The sequence below is a fragment of the Tachypleus tridentatus genome, chromosome 8, assembly GCF_004210375.1.
Source record: "Tachypleus tridentatus isolate NWPU-2018 chromosome 8, ASM421037v1, whole genome shotgun sequence".
In the NCBI taxonomy this organism is placed as follows: Eukaryota; Metazoa; Arthropoda; class Merostomata; order Xiphosura; family Limulidae; genus Tachypleus; species Tachypleus tridentatus.
This window is the reverse complement of record NC_134832.1, coordinates 98798009-98821277: the sequence shown is the minus strand read 5'-3', so window position 1 is coordinate 98821277 and position 23269 is coordinate 98798009. Positions and strand designations below refer to the sequence as shown.

General features: G+C 33.6%; 1 protein-coding gene and 1 non-coding gene across 2 annotated transcripts; one reads left to right on the top strand and one right to left on the bottom strand.

Moving 5' to 3' along the window:
* Positions 1 to 213: 213 nt before the first annotated feature.
* Positions 214 to 17343, bottom strand: LOC143224230 (uncharacterized). Its single transcript, XM_076452651.1, has 2 exons — positions 17132 to 17343; positions 214 to 1214 (listed from the first exon to the last, which is right to left on the bottom strand). The coding sequence occupies exons 1-2, from the start codon at positions 17186 to 17188 to the stop codon at positions 540 to 542; spliced, it is 732 nt and encodes a 243-aa protein (XP_076308766.1). The 5' UTR covers positions 17189 to 17343; the 3' UTR covers positions 214 to 539.
* Positions 17344 to 22679: 5336 nt separating this feature from the next.
* Positions 22680 to 22757, top strand: TRNAS-AGA (transfer RNA serine (anticodon AGA)). Its single transcript has one exon. It is a non-coding gene; the product is annotated as a tRNA-Ser (tRNA).
* The last annotated feature ends 512 nt before the right edge of the window (positions 22758 to 23269 follow it).

The window sequence follows — 23269 nt, the reverse complement described above, 5'->3', positions numbered from 1 at the left end:
TTAACATCTTGTAGTTATTTCAAATAGCAATTTAAATGAAGTTGGATGGCATTGTTGGAGATCCTGATATTGAGCAGAATGCCTTGTCTGCGGTTGTGTACAACGAGATATATCGAATGACGTAACGGGCTAAAGTTAAACATTAAGATTTGGAAATCTCACATGTCTTCTATTAATGTTTCATGATAATATCTAGTTTATGTCAGTGGTTTTTTTTTTTTAACTTTGTTCACCCCATGTCAATAAACAATATGATAGTAGCGGGTTGTCTATCACCTTGAATATTTATTTATGCACTGGTATCAATCAGCAGCAATACTGTCACTACACATACAAATCATCGTAACTAAACACCAATTTTGATAATTATAACTTATAATTATTGAACACAGTTCTGTTTTTGTGTTATTTTTTGCGTTACACTTAATAGCAAGACTGAGGAAAACAAAATGATAAATCACTGGAGTTTACATGATAAAAGTATTCATTATTCAAGCAACTGTTCGATAAATAACGTTTCTATTTGGAAACATTCTATTTTAACGAACAGTTTTACATTTTTTTATTTCGTCTTGACCATCTCTAGATTGATGTTTAATTGGAAGTTGGCCATTTGGAATAATGAGAACAGGAACGGCATTGTTGTCTGTTTTCAGCTCCAACCAGTTTGTGCTGCTGTGCAAACGAGGCAGTTTACCAGATCGGGCAAGAACATTGATGTTTTTCTTGGCTAGAAAGTCGGACTCAAGTGCCTCGCCAGTTTCAACGCATTCTTCGTCATTTAGTGCAACGTCATTTTTGAAGGAAGAACCGTTTTCATTAAAATTAGCTGGTTCGTCTCCAGATGGCAGCAGCTCTCTTTTCCAGTTGTACCGGGAAAATCGCGAAGAATAGCGATTCTGAGACGGAGGACGAGAAGGCCTATAGGATCTTAAAGTGGTTAACCAACCCTTTCGGGCCAAGTGCGCAATGTTTCGTTTTTCTCCTGGTTTTGAGCTACGTTTAAGCGTAAACTCCGAAAGCAAACGCTCCAAGGCCTTTTCTTCCGAGAAACGATATATCTTGTCATTAGCGTTCTCGGCTAGAGATGGAGAGATGTTACCGTTATGAGGGCTGAGTAGTCGGTCATTCTCTGTAAAGGTTCCAGTAGGTCGCTTGACATGATATGGGCCTGTAGGCGAGACATCTTCCCCTTCTTTAAATGAACGAAATGCCTGTCAATAAACGGAAAGAAAAATTTCATCAATGTATATCTGCATTATGAATTTTTCTTTTTTCCAGTCTTAACATTTTATAAGTACGGGTTTTAATCAGTTATCTTCAATCAATATGACTTTGAAGTAGTTGTATGTACATAAATGCTTACTCTGTTTTACTATAACAACGTTGTCATGATTTATGTTGTCAGTTGCACGTACTTCATAGGATTTCTTGATACCTTACAGAGAGAAGGTAACTTTAGCTTTTATAATGAGCATCTAGAAATTTAACTAAACAGCATAGCATCGCAAACAACTTTAGACCCACGTGACCGCCAAAAAAATAGTTATAAGTGTCTGTCTACTGATTTGGCTCGGCATGGCTAAGCGTGTTAAGGCGTGCGATTCGTAATCTGAGAGTCGCGGGTTCGCATCCCTGTCACATCAAACATGCTCGTCCTTTCAGCCGTGGGGGTGTTATAATGTGACGGTCAATCCCACTATTCGTTGGTAAAAGAGTAGTCCAAGAGTTGGCGGTGGGTGGTGATGACTAGCTACCTTCCCTGTAGTCTTACACTGCTAAATTAGGGACGGCTAGCGCAGATAGCCCTCGAGTAGCTTTGTGCGAAATTCAAAAAACAAACGAACAAAATAACAAACTGTCTACTGGTTTATGGGCCTTTGCGTTAGACTCTTCACATGTTTGAGGGACGAACTGTTTATTAAACAATTGTATATTTCCCCAAAGCTGGTACTCAGGATGGATTGTCGGTCCTGCATTCCCTAACAGCACAGGAATCACAACTGAAATTCCATCGTCTATAACAAAATCCTATCTCTGATTCCAGTTTGGGACCCAGCATATCTGAACATCAACAAAAACATCGACAAAGTGCAGTTAGTAAGTAAAAATGTAAGCAGTTGATGACCCGATGATCCATACTTGTGTCCAGCATATCTAAACATCAAGACGCAGTTAGTAAGTACAAATATTGAGACATGATACCAGGTACATTGATACCATACTGTAGTGTAATATTTCTCAACTCTAATAAAAATAACGACACAAGGTATATAATCAGTGAAACCGTCGACATTTGACAACACATGACTCGCTGACTTCATACTTGAATTAGCGTATGAAAAAAAACTGATAACATTAACAACACAACGATTACTTGAAACAACCGGGTACAAGAACCAACTGAACACTATTAGTTTGGAGCATTAGTAGGTATTTTCAAACCCAGCAGTTTAACAGTAAAAATGCCATTCAACTGTGGATGTTTTATATGACTATAAATAGTAGGTCAATTGGTTATACGTTCCATTCACACCTTCTCGTCTAACTTCTGTTGGGTAAGGTGCTAGAACTTGGAAATGAATCTCCATGTTTCGTGTTTTGTTACCACAAAACTGCGTTTCATACTTTGGAGGCGTTATAAGATTAATGGTTATATATTATTATTCGGTCTGACAAGAACAGCTCATGACTTGGCAGTAGGCACTGTTATCATGCGCCATTCTATAGCTTTGCGCGGATCGGCTCAGCATGGTCAGGTGATTAGAGTGCTCGACTCGTAAGATAAGGGCCGTGAGTTCGAATCCCCTTCACAACAAACATGCTTGCCCTTTCAGCCGTGGGGGCATTATAACGTGAGGGTCAATCCCACTATTCTTTGGTAAAAGAGTAGCCCAAGAGTTGGCGGTGGGTAGTAATGACTAGCTGTCTTCCCTGTAGTCTTACACTGCTAAATTAGAGATGGTTAACGCAGATAGCCCTCTTGTAGCTTTGCGGAAAATTAGAAAAACAAACAAGCTTTATGCGAAGTCTAACAAACAAAGAAATGCTCACGAGGCTAGAGGGAAGAACACACATAACTTTTTCCATCAAATATTACACGTTTAATGTATTTGACATTAAATGCATATTTTAAATCCATGTATATTTCTTCCAATATAATATATTAAAAAATTGTTTTCTGTAATTTGTGTGGAATACGTTTCATCGAGCCCAGCATGGCCAGGGGGTTAGAGCGCTCGACTAGTAATATGACAGTAGCGGGTTCGAATTCCTATCATACCAAACATGCTCGTCTTTTCAGCCCTGGGAGTGTTATTATGTTACACTCAATCCTACTATTTGTTTGTAAATGAGTGGCCTAAGAGTTGGCAGTGGGTGGTGATGACCTTTATAAAGTCTTATACTGCTAAATTAGCGAAGATTAGCGCAAATATCTCTTGTGTAGCTTTGCGGGAAATTCAAAATCAAACAAGCAGACGTTTCATCAATAGAAAGTAAGGCGCGGCATGGCCAAGCGTGTTACGGCCTGCGACTCGTAATCTGAGGGTCGCGGGTTTGCATCCCCGTCGCGCCAAACATGCTCGCCCTTTCAGCCGTGGGGGCGTTATAAAGTTACAGTCAATTCCACTATTCGTTGGTAAAAGAGTAGCCCAAGAGTTGGCGGTGAATGGTGATAACTAGCTACCTTCCCTCTAGTCTTACCCTACTAAACTAGGGACGGCTAGCACAGATAGCTCTCGAGTAGTTTTGTGCGAAATGCAAAAACAAATAAAAAGTAAAAAAGTATATCAAATATTTGTATTTATAATTTATTAAAATTACGCTTTTTGCAGCCAAAACGATAAGTTTAAAGGAATTCTGTACTAAATATGAAATTTATTATTCAGTTTTAATAAAGTAATCTTCAGGAGATGAAATCTATTGCATTTAAAAAGAAAAAACAAAACTGAAACAAGCCAGACTTTATCCAAGTGTCCACAGGAACACGAATTTCGAAAAGATAAAAGTAGCTTTTTAATATAAAATTAATTATTTTATATTCTGTTTTTTATGCATTGTTAAAGGCTGAAAAGTTGATCAGTCGTTCGAAACTGATTTTTCCTATGATGTAAAGAGTTTTTATAAAAAAATATTGATTCTTAGACATATTAAGATCGGATCGAATCAGAAACTTCTACACTTACAATAGAAGATTAGTAAAACGAAAAAGAAGGAAAACAGGAGGATTAAATCAACCCATTCTTAAGAAAGCGTTGTTTCTAAAACGTGAATAAATCTAAAAAAGTTCTCTGTTATCAAAATAAAAATTAAAAAGTTACATTCTTGCACACATAAAATAACAAAATAGCATAAAACCTAAAATGTAGGACATTCAACAGACACATGCATTATGCATTTACAATTAATTCAAAATTTCTTTAAAATATGAAAACAAATAAATAAGATATCGTTTGTGTAATATGTATTTTTCATTTACTAATCTAGTTGAATCTAAATGCTTATACTAAGCGTGTTGTCGAGCATCGTAAAAAATTGCCCCAAAATGCTACGATTCCGTTCAAACTAAGCCTGGATTTTCTTAAAGCTTAAAAAGGTAAATTTTATTAATATTATTTTTCTCTTTTTGTATTGGTTTTATTTTTATTTCAGTTGCAATAAACACAGTTATTGTTGTTCTGTCTTAACTGAAGAGGCCCGGCATCGCCAGGCGGGTTAAGGCGTTTGACTCGTAATCTGAGGGTCGCGGGTTCGCATCCCTTTCACATCAAACATGCTCGCCCTTTCAGCCGTGAGAGCATTATAATGTAACGGTCAATCCCACTATTCGTTGGGAAAAGAGTAGCCCAAGAGTTGGCGGTGGGTGATGATGACTAGCTGCCTTCCCTCTAGTCTTACACTGCTAAATTAGGGACGGCTAGCACAGATAGCCCTCGAGCAGCTTTGTGCGAAATTCAAAAAACAAACAAACTTAACTGAAGATTGTACAGTGTTATTTGTTTCTAAATTTTCAAACTCATTCGACGTATAAAATTATGTATTTTCGTAAAATTCCGTTACAAAAATAAAATAAATATAGACAAGCTGTAGATTGTTCCAGTATTCATTGTTTTCACCTGTTATATTGTATTAGATATTACAGCGAGGAAACGTTAAATGACAAAATACATTTTTATTTTATTTTTTGCTCAGGAATTGTGTGTCGTACAAACAAATTAGCAGGATACTGGAAAATATAATGAAGAAATTGTAAAATCAGATAGTTTGGGGAAGCAAAGTTGCTGACTGAAAAAACAAATGTTGAATACCCATAGACTATAGTGTCTTGTGAAAGAAACTCGTTCTAATTGTCTTTTAGCTTCGAAAGATCCGTATTTAGTGATAGAAACTGCCTACCTACTTGTAACGTTAGCCATGCAGTCAAATTAATGTGCAGAAGCAGATACAACACTTTCGGAAAGTATAAAGAACTATGCAAAAAAAAGTGAAATGTTTTGTCCATTCGCACTATATTTTAATCCTCAAGACTATGGATATTGTAATCGAATTGATAGCAAATACAGTAGCGTATTGTATTCAATTATAGTAGCGCATTGTGTTCAAATATAGTGGCGTATTGTATTCAAATTCATAGGACTAATGGTTTTCATTATTTTTTGAGGTAAAAAGATGAAGGTATCATAAATGTATGTTTTTTTTTTTTATCATAACAGATATTCTAGGAAAAACACACTTGGGATAGCCTCGTGGTTAGGACACTCGACTCACTATCTGAGAGTCGTGATGTCGAATCTTGTCACTGAACATGTTCGTTCTTTGTGGTTGCTGTATGGGCCATTCTATCCAGATGTAAAAAAAATTCTTGGCTTCCAAAATTACCAGCAGACCCCTTACCCCCTCATACTATCAACTAATATATTTTTAATAAATACTTACTACACTGCTTTGGTGATTAGCGAAAAAGGACAAATGAGCAAAGGTCTATGTTTTTAGTGGTGAACACAGTTGAAGTTATTTTCGGGGTCACAACATAAGGAAATTTTAATCGCAACGCAAAATAGCATAAGAATAGGGCAATCAAAAGAAAATAAATAAGATTTACTGTGGTAATAAGGAAGTCATAGCCAGAACTCAAATTAACTTGAAAGAATTAATACAAAAATTAAAATGGTTGTGAATTTTTAATGTGATGTAACATAGTAAAACATAGGCTGCTTTACCTTAAGCACAATTAATTACTAATGCATGTGAGTTTTAAGACGACAATAAATGTAAAGACAAATTCTATATAAGTTTATTATTTTTTCATAAAACGTTAAGGTGTTAACATGTTGTTGTGAATTTAAGTTCAGCGTTTTATGTCTATTAATTAATTGTTCATTATAACTTAGAAAACAAGAACAACAATAATACTGAAAAAATTTGCTCCTGACTAAGGAAGATCAAACTTCCAAAATTGCTCAAGTTTGGGACTTATTTGTTTATCGGGGAACTAAAATAGCCTTTTTAAGCTTCGACCATTAAATAACAGAATAAAGTACACACTAAAAGCTCAAGTGCTAAAAATAGATGTTTGTTAACACTTTACGAATTTACACAGTGTACAGAATACATCATTCGGAACAATAAAAAACCTACCTTCCTATTGATGTTTACTCTCCTGTCGGTTTTTTTAACAAAGAAATGGAATAAATGACTTATTTCATACATTATTTTTCGTTCTGTTAATTTTTGTTTGAATTTTCCATATATTTTCGATTACATTCTTACAGTAAAGGTTATGAACTAATTGATGCACGAGATTTAATTAGGCTGTGCATGCGTGATGAGATGTAATGCAAAGAAAGAATCTTCGTCACTGTCCTATATAACTTTCAAATAATCTCAAAATGAGATAAGTCTTTCTCTAAGTTTTGAACATTTGACAAAAATACACGAAGTCTTGTTAAAAGCCAAATGTTGTCGTTTCGCTTCCACTTCACTGTTTCTTTCGTTTCCCCCATTAAGCATTCTTTATGTCATCTCACATTAAACCCATTTAATACATTTGGAGCTTGTTACACTTCAATGGAACTTAAATGAAAAGTTTGACATTTAATTTATTCTCTAAAAAGATCGAAGCAAGAGAAAGTAACTCTCTACTGACTTACAACCAAGTATGAATGCTAATTTTAAGTGTGTTTTTTATTTTGTTTGCTTGAAATATCCTAAAATTTAATTCTGCTCATGCGTGTTGTTTTTCTTTTCATATATTTTAACTATCGTTATTATTTACAATCACATCCAATAAAATATCAGTTTGGGTTTAAACAAGAAATGTTTTGGTTATGTTACATTCTTAAACATCCTGAGTCATATCTCACATTCTACAAAGCAATTATGAAAATTTATGGAAAGTCATAAAATAGACGAATGTCATAAGAATTACTTTATTTAATTGTATATGAACGATGATAGCTAGATAGATTTTATAATACTGAATCAAATTTAAAAAAGTATTTGTAAATCATACAAAAGAAAACGCAAATTTTCAAAACTAGAAAGTTGACATTTGAGAGGTTTCTTATCACAGAAAAATATTCTGACAATGAAATACAATTTATTTTAAAGTGTGTGTGTGTGTGTTTTCTTATAGCAAAGCCACATAAGGAATCGAACCCATGATTTTAGCGTTGTAAATCCGTAGACTATTTTAGAGAGAGAAATCCATACATCTAGCAACTAAACGTACATAATACATATTAAAGGTATTAACATAAATATAAAAACCTATTAACTTAGATTTCTTAATCTTGTACAAGCAGTTAGCTAGATTAAGCTTCATAACCGATAAAACTGAACGAGGATTATGAATTGAGGATTAAATCAAACCTAAAATACACATTCTATGTTATTCTCACTATTTAAATGTATGCAAAAAATACTTCAGATACTTTATATAAGTTCTTGTTGTGCATTATCGAAATTACACTACATAGGAAACTAAATTTTCGAAGATATACTAGCTGATATAGCCTTAGAGGCTACAGGGACTAGAAGTTGTGAATTAGCACTGTTGCTGCAAAATTTCGCTCCACGACGTTTTGCTATAGATTCGTTATAAGAGGGCTAAATGTTATTATTCGATTGAAGTAACTCAAGAACTGATAGCTTGACTAGGTGGTTTTCTCAAAATTAGAGAAAGCAAGAGCAAATAGCTCTTGTGAAGTTGGCCTAGTATGGTCAGGTGGTTAGAGCACTCATCATTCAATGGTTCTGTGTTTCGCTCCAAGTCCCACCAAACATGCTCGCCCTTTCAGCCATGGGGACACTATAATGGGACGGGGAGTCCCACTATTCGTTGGTAAAAAGTAGCCCAAGAGTTAACAGCGGGTGATGATGACTAGCTGCCTTCCCCATAGTCTTTCACTGCTAAATTAAGGACAGCTAGCGTAGCCTTGTTAGTTTTGCGTGAAATTCAAACCAAACCTTGTGGAATTTTCTCGGATATTTGAATTGAAAAACAAATACTATAGCTTAGTGTAGATGTATGTTAGATGTTATCATATTAATACAAAAACATGAACGATTAATAGATACCTTAATTGCAGCATTTTGAACTGTCACACGTATACATCGTATAAAGGAATACACAAGTACAACATCTGTTCAACATTCAACAGAAGAGATAGAAGTATACAATTTCACCAGTTTAGTTAATGGCTTGGAGGATTACACCATAGCTCTCAGTGGTAAGTTTAAAGATATACGATGGTAAAACCAGTGTCGATTTCCCGTATTGAACAGGATGCATATATCATCTGTGTAGCTTTGCGCTAAATATTAACAACAAGAACTTTCTAAGAAAATACCTTCATATAACGAAACTGTAAAGCATTGTAGAGTCAAAGGCCAAAATATTTTGATTAACAGAGTCTTCAATGACATCCGTAAAACTACAGTATTCAAGAAAACGAAAAATTCCAAAGCCATGCCCAATTTAAGTTGGTTTGAAGCAACAACCTCATGTACGAAAAGACAATTACTGTTACAACATAGAACCCATCATTTAAGAAAACATTGCTTTAAAGCTAAGCATATCCCTTGGAACCACTAACAAGATAATAAAGAAGGACTGGATTTGAAAGTGACAAAAACTCACAAGTCATGTATTTCTATGTTTCCAATCACATTTTCAAATTGGCAGCTTATTTTGTAAGAAATGATGGTAAAAAATTAAAATCGCATTCCTGTTAATACCTCTCATGCATCTCCTATGGAATTTTGTGCTTTTGATCTGCTTCATAATAATAATAGAAACCGACATCTACGTAGATATTGAATGTCTGTGGAAAGTTTGTCAAAATATGTGACCTAAAGTCAATCTCGTATTTCTTGCAGTAGCTTGTTACTATGGAATTAATAATTAGGCTGTGCAATTCCTAGTCGTCTTATAATCGTGGCCAACCACATGTCCCTTCCCCTTGAATAGCATTGAGACAGATAGCATCAGTCTATAAATGCACAGCAGATGTTCACTCAAGATCATTGTTAATTCTTCCAATTAATTCACCAGCTGGATGTTCAGTTATAGTACTGATTTTTGAACCTACAAAAGGACGTTAAACTACTCACATTTTTTTCTTTTCCATGATTTTAGAAAATTGAGTCGTCTTATATTCGAGATCGCCCTATAATCGGACCAATGCAGTATATTAAAGTAAAACAACTTTATTATTAAATAATTCTAGATTACAAAAATGTATCAAAACATTTATGTTTCAAGATTTCTCTTAGTGTTCAAACGATGTGACAAAGTTCTCTTTTTCAAATTAGAAAGATACTATGTTACTTAACTGAATGTAATTCTGAAAATAAGGTTTAACTCACTCTAAATGTGGAAAAAGTTTTACTCAACAGAATAATAATAAATTACATGGAGTTCACTGTAAAATAATGTTGTTATACTATCGTTTAATTCCCAGAACCTCTAGAAGATGTATAAATGGCCTGTTAGTTATTGTGCCAGTTTACGTTTAGAAGGTGCAAAGTTTGTGCCACGATACATGACTGAAAATACTTTGAATTTTCAGTTGTGAAGAATTATAAGAGCGTTAGACAATCCAATTATTAAACTAAGAGCATCTGTGTACACGGATGATGCTGTTGACTGGTTGCACCTCTCTCTAATCAGTAGTTCAAAGTTATGGATGGGTTGTACCTTTGGACCTTTGACTTGACTGTTTAGCCTGTGATGTATAAAATACTGTTTAAGTTAAGAATAAATAAAATTTATTTGTATTATAAGCTTGGTTAGATCTCTTGTGTTTCCGTTAATGTAATTGCATGATACTAAAGTACTTCCAGCAGAATTACTGTATATATTCATTGTTTGTATAATTGGGAATTTTTTTATGTTAAACAAACGAAATGCTATGAAATATAGACTTCTTCATTATTCTCATAATTTTATACGATTTGGAAAAAATGAAACTTTTTCCTTAATTTATATCTAAAACTACGTTTTTAGCCAGAACAATAAAGCATAAGAAAAGTTTCATCTTTGAAAAGTCATTCTAGTAATTGGTGTTGTGAGAGCAGCTGCTTCTCTCCACGTTATACAGGAAACAATGCCTTTTGTTTCTAAAACAAAATACTTTAGTCTAGCCTCCTAATTATTGCATAATAATTGAAACTAAGGATATTTTTGGAAAACAGAATGTATGAAACTGGCTTTAGTCTTGTTGTAACGAAAATATTATTTTTGTTTTACGTTCAGGACCAAGGCATGTATAAGCCTGAATCATTTTGAGGCACTTTTATATACATTCCAAATGCTTCTAGTAGAGAAAATTGAATACCATATGGATATTCCCATTAAATAGTATATAATAGAAGATTCTTAAACACAGTTTTCCCAAATAATGAATTGTCATGTGATAAGTCAAATTAGACTGAGCGAAAAATTGTGACAACAGTTGTTTATTTAAATAATCACTCTCGTTGCAGAGAGAAATGCTATATGAAATTTATCTTAAGTAAGCTAGTTGTAGTAATGTAATGGTCGAAGAAATGAAGGAAGACACGCAAATGGGCAGCCGCTTAACAGTATCTGACAAACTACAATTATTGTTTAGTTTTGGTTTAGTGAATCAGCATGAGTAATTAAATGAAGAACTTACTTGTAGATTGAGCTTGAATAGCTACTTTAGGCATTGTAATAATACCCGGAATAACATATAAAACCTATGTTTCTGGGTTAAACTTGGACTCTCCTAAACGTTTTCTGTGGCCAAAATCCCCACACCAGATTTCTCTGGCGGTCCTGAGACAGACAATCCTACATTCCTCTCCAGATTTTCAGTTACTAAAGAAGATGACTATTTTTTCAGATTTCCAGTTACTAAAGAAGATGACCATTTCTCCAGATTTCCAGTTACTAAACAAGATGACCATTGTTCCAGGGTCTACATGCATCGGTGGCTCATATTTCCTCTAGTTTTACAAATGTATAGTATATGATGTTAAATAAGCTCTCTAACTACAACGGGATTTTCTCTAAAACGTAATTATGTTGGTATTTATTTCACGTAATATGTTTGATGTAGAACTGTTTCAAGGTGATTTCGGTACTTTCGATGTTACTGAATATGTCAGTATGTTATATATGGATGTGAAATAAAGTATTATATGTTCTTTGTTTTATCAATCTGTGAGTCGATTCTTTGTTTCACATTCGAATTCCTTGTGTTGGTGGCTTGTGTGCTCGCTCAGCTACACACATGTATTTCTGGAATTTACATAACTGTATTGTGACTAGTGAAGAATTGAATCCAAATGACTGGCGGCTCACCTAAAAGTATATTTATACATTTTACTTCGATATTTTGGCAAGATTACAGTAAATATATTGGTATAATGGTGCTTAGAATCTAGAAGTGACCAAATAAATTCTTCTGTTCGATCAAAAATAGTACTTTACGTATTTAAAAAAGTAATATAAGTAATTCTAGAATAGCTCTGTTGACAGTTTAATGTCCAGATAACATAGATAACCTATTGTGTAGCTATGCATTTAAATAACAAAATAATGAAACTAATGATAAATAAGCTTAGAGTACATGAAAGTTCCATGTATAACTATATATGTTTTAAGTGATGTATTGTGTCAATTTGGCCTGATATTAAACTCTAGTTGAGACGCATTTGTTTTCCACAGTTTTTGCGCGAAGCCACACAAGTCATGGTGCATTGCGTAGCTTTGCATTTAAAACTCAAATAAGAAACTCATTAATATTAAACAGAATATTATTTTACTCCTTAGGTACTTTAAATATTATTTTTTCAGTATCTCCTGAAGATTAAATCTTACAAGAATATCCCGCAAAGTGTTTTGCGAAATTGCAAAACTTCATTGGTTTAAACTATGTCATAAAGTTAAAAAAAAATCCCTAAGTGTAATGTACGAATAACAGGGAGAGCTGTGCAACAGACTGTGCTTTCCTGCCCAATCCATTGACCAACTACGGAATGTTTCAACAAGTATGTTACCAAAGCTAAGACTCCAGTCTGGATTAAAATATTGATAGCATTTATCTGTGCTGTAAAAAAAGCTTCTAAGTGCAGCAAACCATTTGTGTTTGTTAAAGAGTTTTCCCGGTAAAATTTTTAAAGGTATTTTCAGCATTCTTGTTAATATCACAATGAGTAATTCATCGTGACTATATTTGCAACATTTATAGAATTACTTAAAATTTTGTTTTGTAAAAAATCATAACATTTAGTGGAGAAAAAAATACTGAAATTGAGTGTGTGAAAAATATCATTAAATGTTGATCGTGATGAAACAAAATGCTGGTTATAAAAATCGCCCTTTTAAAACCACCTTTAAAATGTCTGAATATTAACAACTGGATGAGTAAAACTAAAGCTTATTTTACTTATAAAACTGCCTAAATTGTTATATATGTTTCTATGGAGTGAATAAACATTTCACTATTTCAACAAAGTTTAACTAATTGATTTTTCCATAGACGAGAACAGAAAGAATGACGATCTTTATCGCTCTATTTCTTTCCTAAAAATCTAGAACCTGAAATCTCAGCGATTCTTGTACTGAAAATGAAACTGATATATATAAAACAATATGCTGCTTTAGGCATATAGTTGGACTTAAGAATAAGTTGGTAAAGGTTGTAATTGGATTGGGTATACGCGAGCCCCATGCTCGATATTGGTAGCGCCTAAAAATATAGCTAATATAGTCTGAGCCAAAGTATGGATAACTTTTTTAAATTTTAAGTGATTCAGTGTCCGGTATGGCCAGGTGTGTTAAGGCGTTCGACTCGTAAACTGAGGATCGCAGATTCGAATCCCCGACACACCAAACATGCTCGCCCTTTCAGCCGTGGTGGCGTTATAATGTTACAGTCAATCCCACTATTCGTTGGTAAAAGAGTAGCCCAAGAGTTGACGGTGGGTGGTGATGACTAGCTGCCTTCTCTCTAGTCTTACACTACTAGGTTAGGGACGGCTAGTACAAATGGCCCTCAAGTAGCTTTGTGCGAAATTCCAAAACAAACAAACAAAAAATTATTATTTCAATATTTTTATAGTATTAAAACTCTCTGTTCTACTATTGCTAGCTAAATTACATATATATCGATCCATACATGTCTTTATCAAATTAAATTTTTATTGTAGTTGTTATTATAACTTTTAGTAATAAAAAATTAAGAAATTTCAACAAAATGATTCTATAGTTACATCTAGGGTTTAACATTTGTTCTATTTTTTCCAGACATTTGGATTCGGCATTCTTTAAGAAAAATAAACTTGAATTAATTTTAACCATTTAAACATAACAAACACGAAAAACAGTTTATTCTTGAGAGAATAGCTGCTTCATATAGTAGACAACTGTTCTATCAAACAGACCCAACGGATAGTTTTTCAGAAATAATGTTGTATAATTTAATATTCAATATTTCGATGTTACTCTACAAACAGTTTTAATAAATAATTTCAATCCATTAAATGGGAGTCTCTCAACCTAATTTTGCCATTTTGCATAATACATATTTATTCTTACATATGCACACACACACACATATATGGATATAATTAAATTTGACTAATGTCACTTATAAGTTACATTATTATGTCGTTTCTACTTCGCTTAGTTTATTTTTACTAGAAGATCGTCTAGAAGTAGTAAACATATTCGAAAGCGACAAGAAAATTCCATTTGTTCTTACTTATTTTCTCTCTAGCTTCAAAGCCCGCTATGACCAGATGGTTCGGGTATTATACTCGTAATCTGAGTGAAACGAGTTAGAATCCCTGTCAAACCAAGCGTGCTCGCCCTTTCAGCCGTGGGAACACTATACTGTGAAGGTCAATCCAACTATTCGTTGTTAAAAGAGTAACCCAAGAGTTGGCAGTAGATGGTGATGATTAGCTGCCTTCTCTTTAGTCTTACACTGCCAAATTAGGGACAGCTAGCGCAGATAGCCCTGTGTAGCTTTGCACGAAATTAAAAAACAAAGAAAACTAGCTCCAAATTGAAGTAGAAGCCACGCAACATGTTGATTTTCAGCTATTATTGGTAACTTGTGCTAATATCTCAGTAATGAACGGACGTTATATAAATTCATGATCAATGACAGATGATCTTAGGACTTGAAAAGTTGCTTTCTTTACATATAACCATATCAATCAACACCAGAAAATGAAAAAACTGAGAAGGCTTCTCCCCTCCTCGTAGCAGTATCAGGACTGCGCTTTAAAATAGTTTCAATACAATTGGAGTTTGTTTAAAGTGGTCAGGAGTAGCTATTATAAGAGTGAATTAATTGTGAAAAACGTCCATAAAAAGTGCAAACCGTAAAATTTGTGTGTATCTCACCATGGAACTAATGAACCACCATACCAGTTTCTGTGACTATCCACCCACACCCTGCGAAGTAACCACATGGACATACAACAGACAGCGCATTGTATTTATATAAATTTCTTTTCTACTTACTTTGTACATGAGGAAACATAAACACATATATGTAAGTCAACATTATTTTTCACTTTCATTATTGTTTTTATATTACAAAACAAGTTACACATGAAGGATGATTAAATTCAAATATGAGCACTTTCACCGTTTAATATATCATGGTGATCAAAATAAAAGCAGATTTATGCAAAAGACTTTCATTGTTAAACATATCGTGATAAGCATTGCAAAAAGTAAAATTAGGTACAACATTTGGACTGTTAAGCGTAACACGATAGACAGTTAATAAAGTAAAATAATTCAAAACATTTTAATTGTATAATATTATAAATACACTACACAAAATAACAAATTTACGAGCAATGCCGCAACAGGAAACATTTGTTGTGAAAAAAGTAACAACGCAATTGCCTAGCAAAGAAGAAACTTAATAAAGGGTTTATTGAAAATTGATAAAAACGTTAAATAAAAGTTATGAGTTAAGTTAAAACCATGTATGAGAAACAGCTTATGTCAAATTTAATGATTTTGTAATCAATATAAAAAAAGATGAATAAATTTTGTGCAATAAAACGTGTGTGTGTCTGTGTGCCGTGTATTAACCACAATAGGCACATGTATTTCCATATTTACAGTGCTAACATTGGAGGTTGTTAACCACAATAGGCACATGTATTTCCATATTTACAGTGCTAACATTGGAGTTTGTTAACCACAATAGGCACATGTATTTCCATCTTCACAGAGCTGGGCCAGGCATGGCTCGTAATTCTAGAGTTGCAGGTTCGAATCTCCGTTACACCAAACATGCTCGCCTTTTCAGCCGTTGGGGCGTTCTTATGTTACGGTCAATCCCATTATTCGCTGGTAAAGGAGTAGCTCAAGAGTTGGCGGTAGATGGTGATGACTAGCTGCCTTCCCTCTAGTCTTATACTGCTAAATGAGGGAGAGCTAGCGCAGATAGCCCTCTAGTAGCTTTGCGCGAAATTCAAAAACAAACAAAACAAACTGTCTCTCTCTCTATATATATATATACATATATACGTATATATCGTATGTAATAAAAACACAATGAATTACATTAGTCAAAAGTAAAGTAAGGACAAACCAGTAGAACAACAAAACGAGTTACATAAAGTGAGTTATTTGTTTGTTTGTAATTAAGCACAAAGCTACACAATATGTATTTGTAGCGTTGTAAATCCACAGACATGCCGCTGTGCCACTAGGGGAGGATCATGTGAAACTGTTGCCTTTACTCAATTTGTCTTTAACATGTGAGAACCATTTAATATCCTGAACACGTTTCTTTTATTCAAACCAATGTGTAAAATATGTATTAAATTATTCATTGTTCTAGTTTACATAATAACAGTTTATTCTTCACGATTTTCATATTCTAGTTTACTTTATTATCCCATTGTTTAACTTGCTTGATGCTGGTTTGTTGTACTTTACTTACATTATTTCGCTTTACTTGACATTTTAAAGTGAGAACTGGCTTTAGTGCTATTTCAAATTTTATGGTTGATCGGGATCGTGTATCATACCATTATATAATTCCACAGCTTGTCATGAAAACTCTTTTTAAGTAGTATTCTATTCACGTCACCTGAAGGACTAACTGATAGCAACATTCTAACTTCAAACATAATGCTAAATAAAAAAATAATCAATATGAAATTGCATTAATGGCTTATACTTTAGAAACAGTATCCAGTGTGTAATCTAATTATCCTATACAAACTGAGGCAGTGAATATATCTCAGAATTTCATCCGTTACAAATTTATCTTACTTTTCCATGACTTGAAATTACTGAAATAAAGCGACTTTTTGAATAGTGCATGTTTCAAATAGAATATAATACTGAATAGGATGCATACATTTTGCATTTATTGCAATCTAAACTCAGAGTTGAGGCTTCAAGTTTTAATATAAGCGTTTCAGCTACTGCACAAAGGATTAGCTGTGATGATAAAACATTAGAATTAGGTCTTAATGAAATTGGTAATTGTTAAGTTAATGTTTTAAGCTAATTTTCTTTTCTGCCATATTTGTATCTGATGTTTTAATTTCCTTCAATGCAAAAGAATTAATGAGCTGCAAGACGAAAACGAAATGTTCTATTCCAGTTTCTTACCTCGCCCAGAGAATGAATAAAGAGCAACACAATAAGGATACTTTTAAAAGGTTTCATCCTTCGTTACAAGATACAGGACGAACTGTTTGTTGTTTAATTATCTTGAAATTAGGATATAAGAAGGATTTTAGTGATGAGGAGTTAAGTCTTGAGCTCTTGTGGGTTCAGTCTGCAGTTAAATTCCAGCGGAGAATCGGTTCCACTTCAAGAAGTTTGGATGAGAAATACGGGAGTCCTTAATACGCAAACATATATATATATATGCATACATCGCTCGTGAAGAAAATCGATTCTGGTATTTAGCAACATGGTTGGCCAACGGAGTTTGACGTACATCAAACAAAACAACTATCCAGTTATTTTCAGATTTTTCTTCTGGAAAGGTTTTACAGACTTATAGGAAAGCTTCTAGTTTATGTAATACGTGTGATGCACAAGATTGTAAAAATACTTTTTATATTCGAAGTAAGTTAAGTATTTAATGTAGTTTAAATGAAACCTAGGGGATTTTCATTGTCGAAAATACTGAAGAAATTATTATTAGCCAAGTGTAACAAATGGTTTAGCACATAAAACAGTGTCAAACTTTGAGACTTTGTTAAATTGAATATAAGTTGCTTTATTTGTGAAAAAATAAAGAAAAAAACAATATCTTGGTTTATGTATGAAGTCAGAAGACTAATTTTAATTTGAAAGCCTGTGAAATATTTAAAAATAACCAATTACCATACAGACGCCCCTAGAAATACTTCAAGGGGGCAAAACATATGTGTAGAGGATCAGATTTTACAGTGTAAGACAACAGACTAAAATAACGCGTTTTATATAAGCTTAAATGCAAAAACCAATTTGCCGTCTTAATAAAAAAATAAAAAAATAGTTTAATTACGATATTGTGTTAACGTTGTAATACGTTTTGTGAAATGTAAAGAAAACAAATATCCCTTCTTGCTCTTTCCTGAGGATGGCCAGGCAGTTAAGTTGCTCGACTCGTAATCTCAGTATCGTGGGTTCAGGTCCCCGTCACACCAAACATGCTCACCTTTTCAGAGGTGGAGGCGTTATTATGTGACGGTCAATCCAACCATTCATTTGTAAAAGAGTAGCCCAAGAAGTGGCGGTGGATGGTGATCACTAGCTGCCTTCCCTCTAGTCTTACACTGCTAAATTAAGGACGACTAGCGCAGATAGCCCTTGTATATATTTTTCCGGAATTAAAAACAAACCCTTTCTGGGGGCGCCCATGAAAAGCTTTTTTTTTTTTTTGTCTTATTTTAAATACATGTTATTTCTCGCTTCATTTTGTTTTGAAAACAAACCTCATACTGGAACGGTAAGAGTAAGCTTTACGTCACTTAAGATTATATTTCTACTTAAACAGTTTTTTTCCGAGCGTGGGCCAAGTTTGGCCTAGTGGTTAGAATGTCAGACTGTGTATCTGAAATTCACTTCCTATTACTGCCTTAAATGAATTATATTCAGCATATTGAGGCTATGGGTACCATATAAGGTCGAGGACAACTTCTTTCCAGTGGTAGCCTATGCGTTTTAATTATTAAAAATACTATATTATTCGTTGCGTTTGTCTTTATTCAAGGTTACTTCTGATATGCCCACACTCTGAAGGTTCAGAATTAACTCTTACATTTTATAGCGCTTTCTTTCAGAAAGAACCTATTTTACAACTTTGTTCGAAAGACTAAACCAACAACGTTTGATATACTGGAAACAGCTGAGAGCATATCATTGACTGATTGATAAAAACTAAGCACAAAGCAACACAATGGACTATATGTGCTCTGCTTACCATGGGTAAGATGATATGATATGACTTCAGTATCATTTTATAACTACAACCACTGTGTGTTTTAGTTAAATTAGAAAGCTAGAAGTAGACTTAATCATATCAAACATGTATTTCACAGTTACTTTTCACACAGATATCAACTTACTAGGAAAATGGTTTAAGTTCAACCCCTGTTCAACAAACTTTCAAAATTCAGGCTTCTCTTATCTAATCCATTTTCTAATGTTATCGAACCAAGCGCATCTCTTCCTACCATTCACTCTTCTAAGATCAAGTTACTATACATTACTGTAAGCGAAGTTTCGGATAACCGTTTTTATGAGGTTTCATTTTAAAGCTACAGATGTAGAAAAGCCCGACGAAGAAAAATTACTCAAAAAGTTTCATGAAGTTTGATGATAAGCGATTTTTAAAAATATTTTTTGTGTTATGTGATGTACGAAGTAACATATTAAAATTTGTGAAATAAAGATAAAGAAACGTAAATATGCTGCTATAAGATATTGGAATACAACCCAGATGGAGTTTATTTCATATGAATTGTTATTGATTCTGCGTTAATAAATTTGCTCCATACATTTCTTATTTGTGACATCGTACTTTTATATTTTAGTAAACTGTGTTTTTGATAGTTTAATTTAGCCTTTTTGTGTCGTTTCCATGCGATGTTATACATTTCTCAAAAAGAGATATTGGAAAATAGGTAACAGTATTTAAATACCAAGAGTTGATTACTTACTCAGTAAGAGATTCAGTGAATCAACTAATTAAATATTGGGTTGAGGAATAATTCGTGAGCGTTTTTTCAAGTTAACAAAATATATTCATAAATGAAACGCTTTCGCAAAATATTTCATGTCATTTGGTAGATAATTTTTTGCTCTAATAGATGGTGTGTTTGATTTTCATATGTCTTTAATTTTTGCTTTCATTTTTAGCTCATTAAATGGAATGTCAAGTGGACAAAATCGAGCATTTTCGACACCATCTGCTTTTCGCATTTAATTTCTTGCAATTTCGTTTACAACAATGCATACTATATACCTAGGTATTACATGAAATAAAGTATCATAATAAATGTTTTGGGTGTAATGTGTTCATGCATTGAAGTATTGTATAGTCTTGCATGTAATGCTTGAATGAAATTATTTAAAAACGCTCACGAATTATTCCTCAACCTAATAGATAGTGAATTTGTTACAATAGCCCCCCCCCCCAGTGGCACAGCGATATGTTAGAAACCGGGTTTCGATACCTTTAATGGGCAGAGGACAGATAACCCATTATGTGGCTTTGTGCTTAAGTCCAAATAAACAATGAACCAATCAGTTGTTAGGGTAACCAATCGATTGTAAAGTATTTGACAGCCAGTTTTGTATTGTGTCGTAAATACGAGAAGGAAATTTTATAAGTGAGGTACTGTTTGGTTTTATTCGTTGTTAAGCTTATCAACCAATGTAGCCCATGGAATTCGTACATCACCGCCTAAGAAATATATTGTGTCACTGTTTATTAGTTGGACCGGACTTACGTTGTTTTTACCGAATAATAAAAGGAATCCGCTCAACACAAGAACCCATTACAACAGTATATTAAATTTTCTGAAGTGTCATTTGATCTTTATATTTATGTCGTAAATAGAAATAACCTAAGTGTTTCAAGTTTATGAAGTTTAAATGCAATTTTCTTTTTACTATTAACTGTCATTACTAGTATCAATGAAATTAAAAAAGATTTTCAGTACACAAACCAAATTTAATTTTGTATGTTTTTTATTGGTGTTTAACATGTTACATAAGCTTGTAAATGCCATCAGTGGATCAGCGGTTGAATTTAAAGGCTTATAACGCTAAAAATAATTTCGAAAACCGTAGTAGGCATAGCACACATATCCCACTGGGTAGCTTTGTGTTCAGCAATAAACAAACAAAAAGCTTTAAAATTATTTCCCTTGTTCAATCCACTTTGGACAACATACAAAACATAAGTAGAAAAAGCACTGTCAAATAAACGGTTATTTTGATATTCAAACAATATCAAAACCATGACATCCAAAAATATGAGTTCAGATCTTAGATAATTTTTTCATATTGATTGTTATTTCTTCTTGTATGTTATCTGACAACTAAAAACAGCTACAAATATTTGAAAAATTGCTTTTTTCTCATCTGTTTAGCTTATGTTTCTTCAAAATAATTTTAATATTAACTTATTCTGTTTCAAAATTATTTTTATTTGCAAAGAAAAAAGATACATTAAACAAATGTTGCTGTTTATGTTTTTCTATAACTTGTTCACGTTATTCTCCAGAGCATTTATAAAGATCCCCCCTCCCATTGGCACAGCAGTCTATCTGTGGACTTACAATGCTAGAAACTGAGTTTCGATCCCAGTGGTGGACACAGCACAGATAGCACATTATATAGCTTTGTACATAAAATCAAACGAACATTTATAACAACATATGCTTTGAGTAGATATGTCATTTTATTTTATTTTTAAATTTGTGTCATTGATTTTCTTCATTAATGCAAATAAATTTCGAATAATATATAGTAAACATTGGTCATAATTGTAATTTCACATATTTTGTGATACCGAGAAGCCAATAAGCTTCTGAATTCTCCTTATGATGTAAATAGGATGATGCTCTTAGATATTATAACTTATCTCGGACATTTCTCCGATTTATTATGTTACGTAAGTTATCGTATTACGATTTCAAGTAGCCGGAAATTTGGAAAATAATTAAATGTCAACATGTATCAAATTTATGATATTTGACAATAAGATTGATACAAAAAATGTTCCTTCTTATAATACAAATATATTTTAATATACAATCAACAATGCAATTTATGATAACAAATATTACCAATAATTATTACAAATGATGGCTTATTTACAAAACCTTTGCAAACCTACAAAGAATACTGGAGTTCTATCTGGTTTGGAACTGAATCTTTTATCGAAGGTTCACGATGAGCGAATTAATTATACGTTGATACACAGTTATACTTCACTCAACGGGAATGCTAGCTAGCTCTATTCTTGGTTGGCCTCACGCAACTTAGAAGCTGATTTTTCACCGAGAAAGATAGCTAATGCCCTCGTGGAAATACTAATGTCCAAAGTCAATTCTCTGAAGTTCAAATGTTCGTAATGCTCGAAATCTATCAAATATCTGTACTTTGAGTGATTAATAAGCGTTTATCACAATTATTGCTTCCGAGGTTTATAGGATATTGACTATAGCAAATCAACAATATAAAACTGTCTCTCTGCGTTTCATTGGTTACCTTTCATAAGCTTTAAGGCGTAATTCTCGAAAGTTCAGTTAGAAACAATACTGGCAATTGGTAGTATTACACACCCATACATAGTGCATTGTTGATTCTGTCACATAAGAATCTTCTACCAATTTAGAGAACAGACGGGACTTTTCCAATACACATTTAACAATATAAGTTACATGAATTTATAAATATATATTTAATTAAAACAAACAATGATATTTTAAAATAAATACATAATCGTAAATCTGAATCTGTTACATTACACTCAGTTAAAAAAGGGCGTCTCATGATTCACAGTTGTCACAGTCTCGGACCACTAAAAAAAATAATAAGAAAATTACATATTGCTGAAAAAATTAAAATGAAGTATTTAAGCATCCCAAAGATATCTAATGGAACGCCGGGACAACATTACAAGAAATGAAACATCCGGTTACCATAATTAGAGTGGCCGAGTGGTTAAGGCGATGGACTAGAAATTCATTGGGTTTTTCCCGCGTAGGTTCGAATCCTACCGACTGCGAAACATCTACCACTTTTGGCCTGGCATGGCCAAGCGCGTAAGGTGTGCGACTCGTAATCCGAGGGTCGCGGGTTCGCGCCCACGTCGCGCTAAACATGCTCGCCCTCCCAGCCGTGGGGGTGTATAATGTGACGGTCAATCCCACTATTCGTTGGTAAAAGAGTAGCCCAAGAGTTGGCGGTGGGTGGTGATGACTAGCTGCCTTCCCTCTAGTCTTACACTGCAAAATTAGGGACGGCTAGCACAGATAGCCCTCGAGTAGCTTTGTGCGAAATTCCAAAACAACAACAACAACCATAATTAGAAGTTCCTGTTCTTCATATATTTTTTGTTCTTTGTTCTTAAGCATAAATCTGTAAAATGGACTATTTGGGCTGCACCAACCGCCAGTATTGAAATTCGATTTTTAGAACAGGAAGTCTTCAGACTCAGCACTGAACCAGTAGGGGTGGGGGACTTCATATGCAACACATACATAAGTTTAGATTTCATATAAAATATTCTAACTTGGA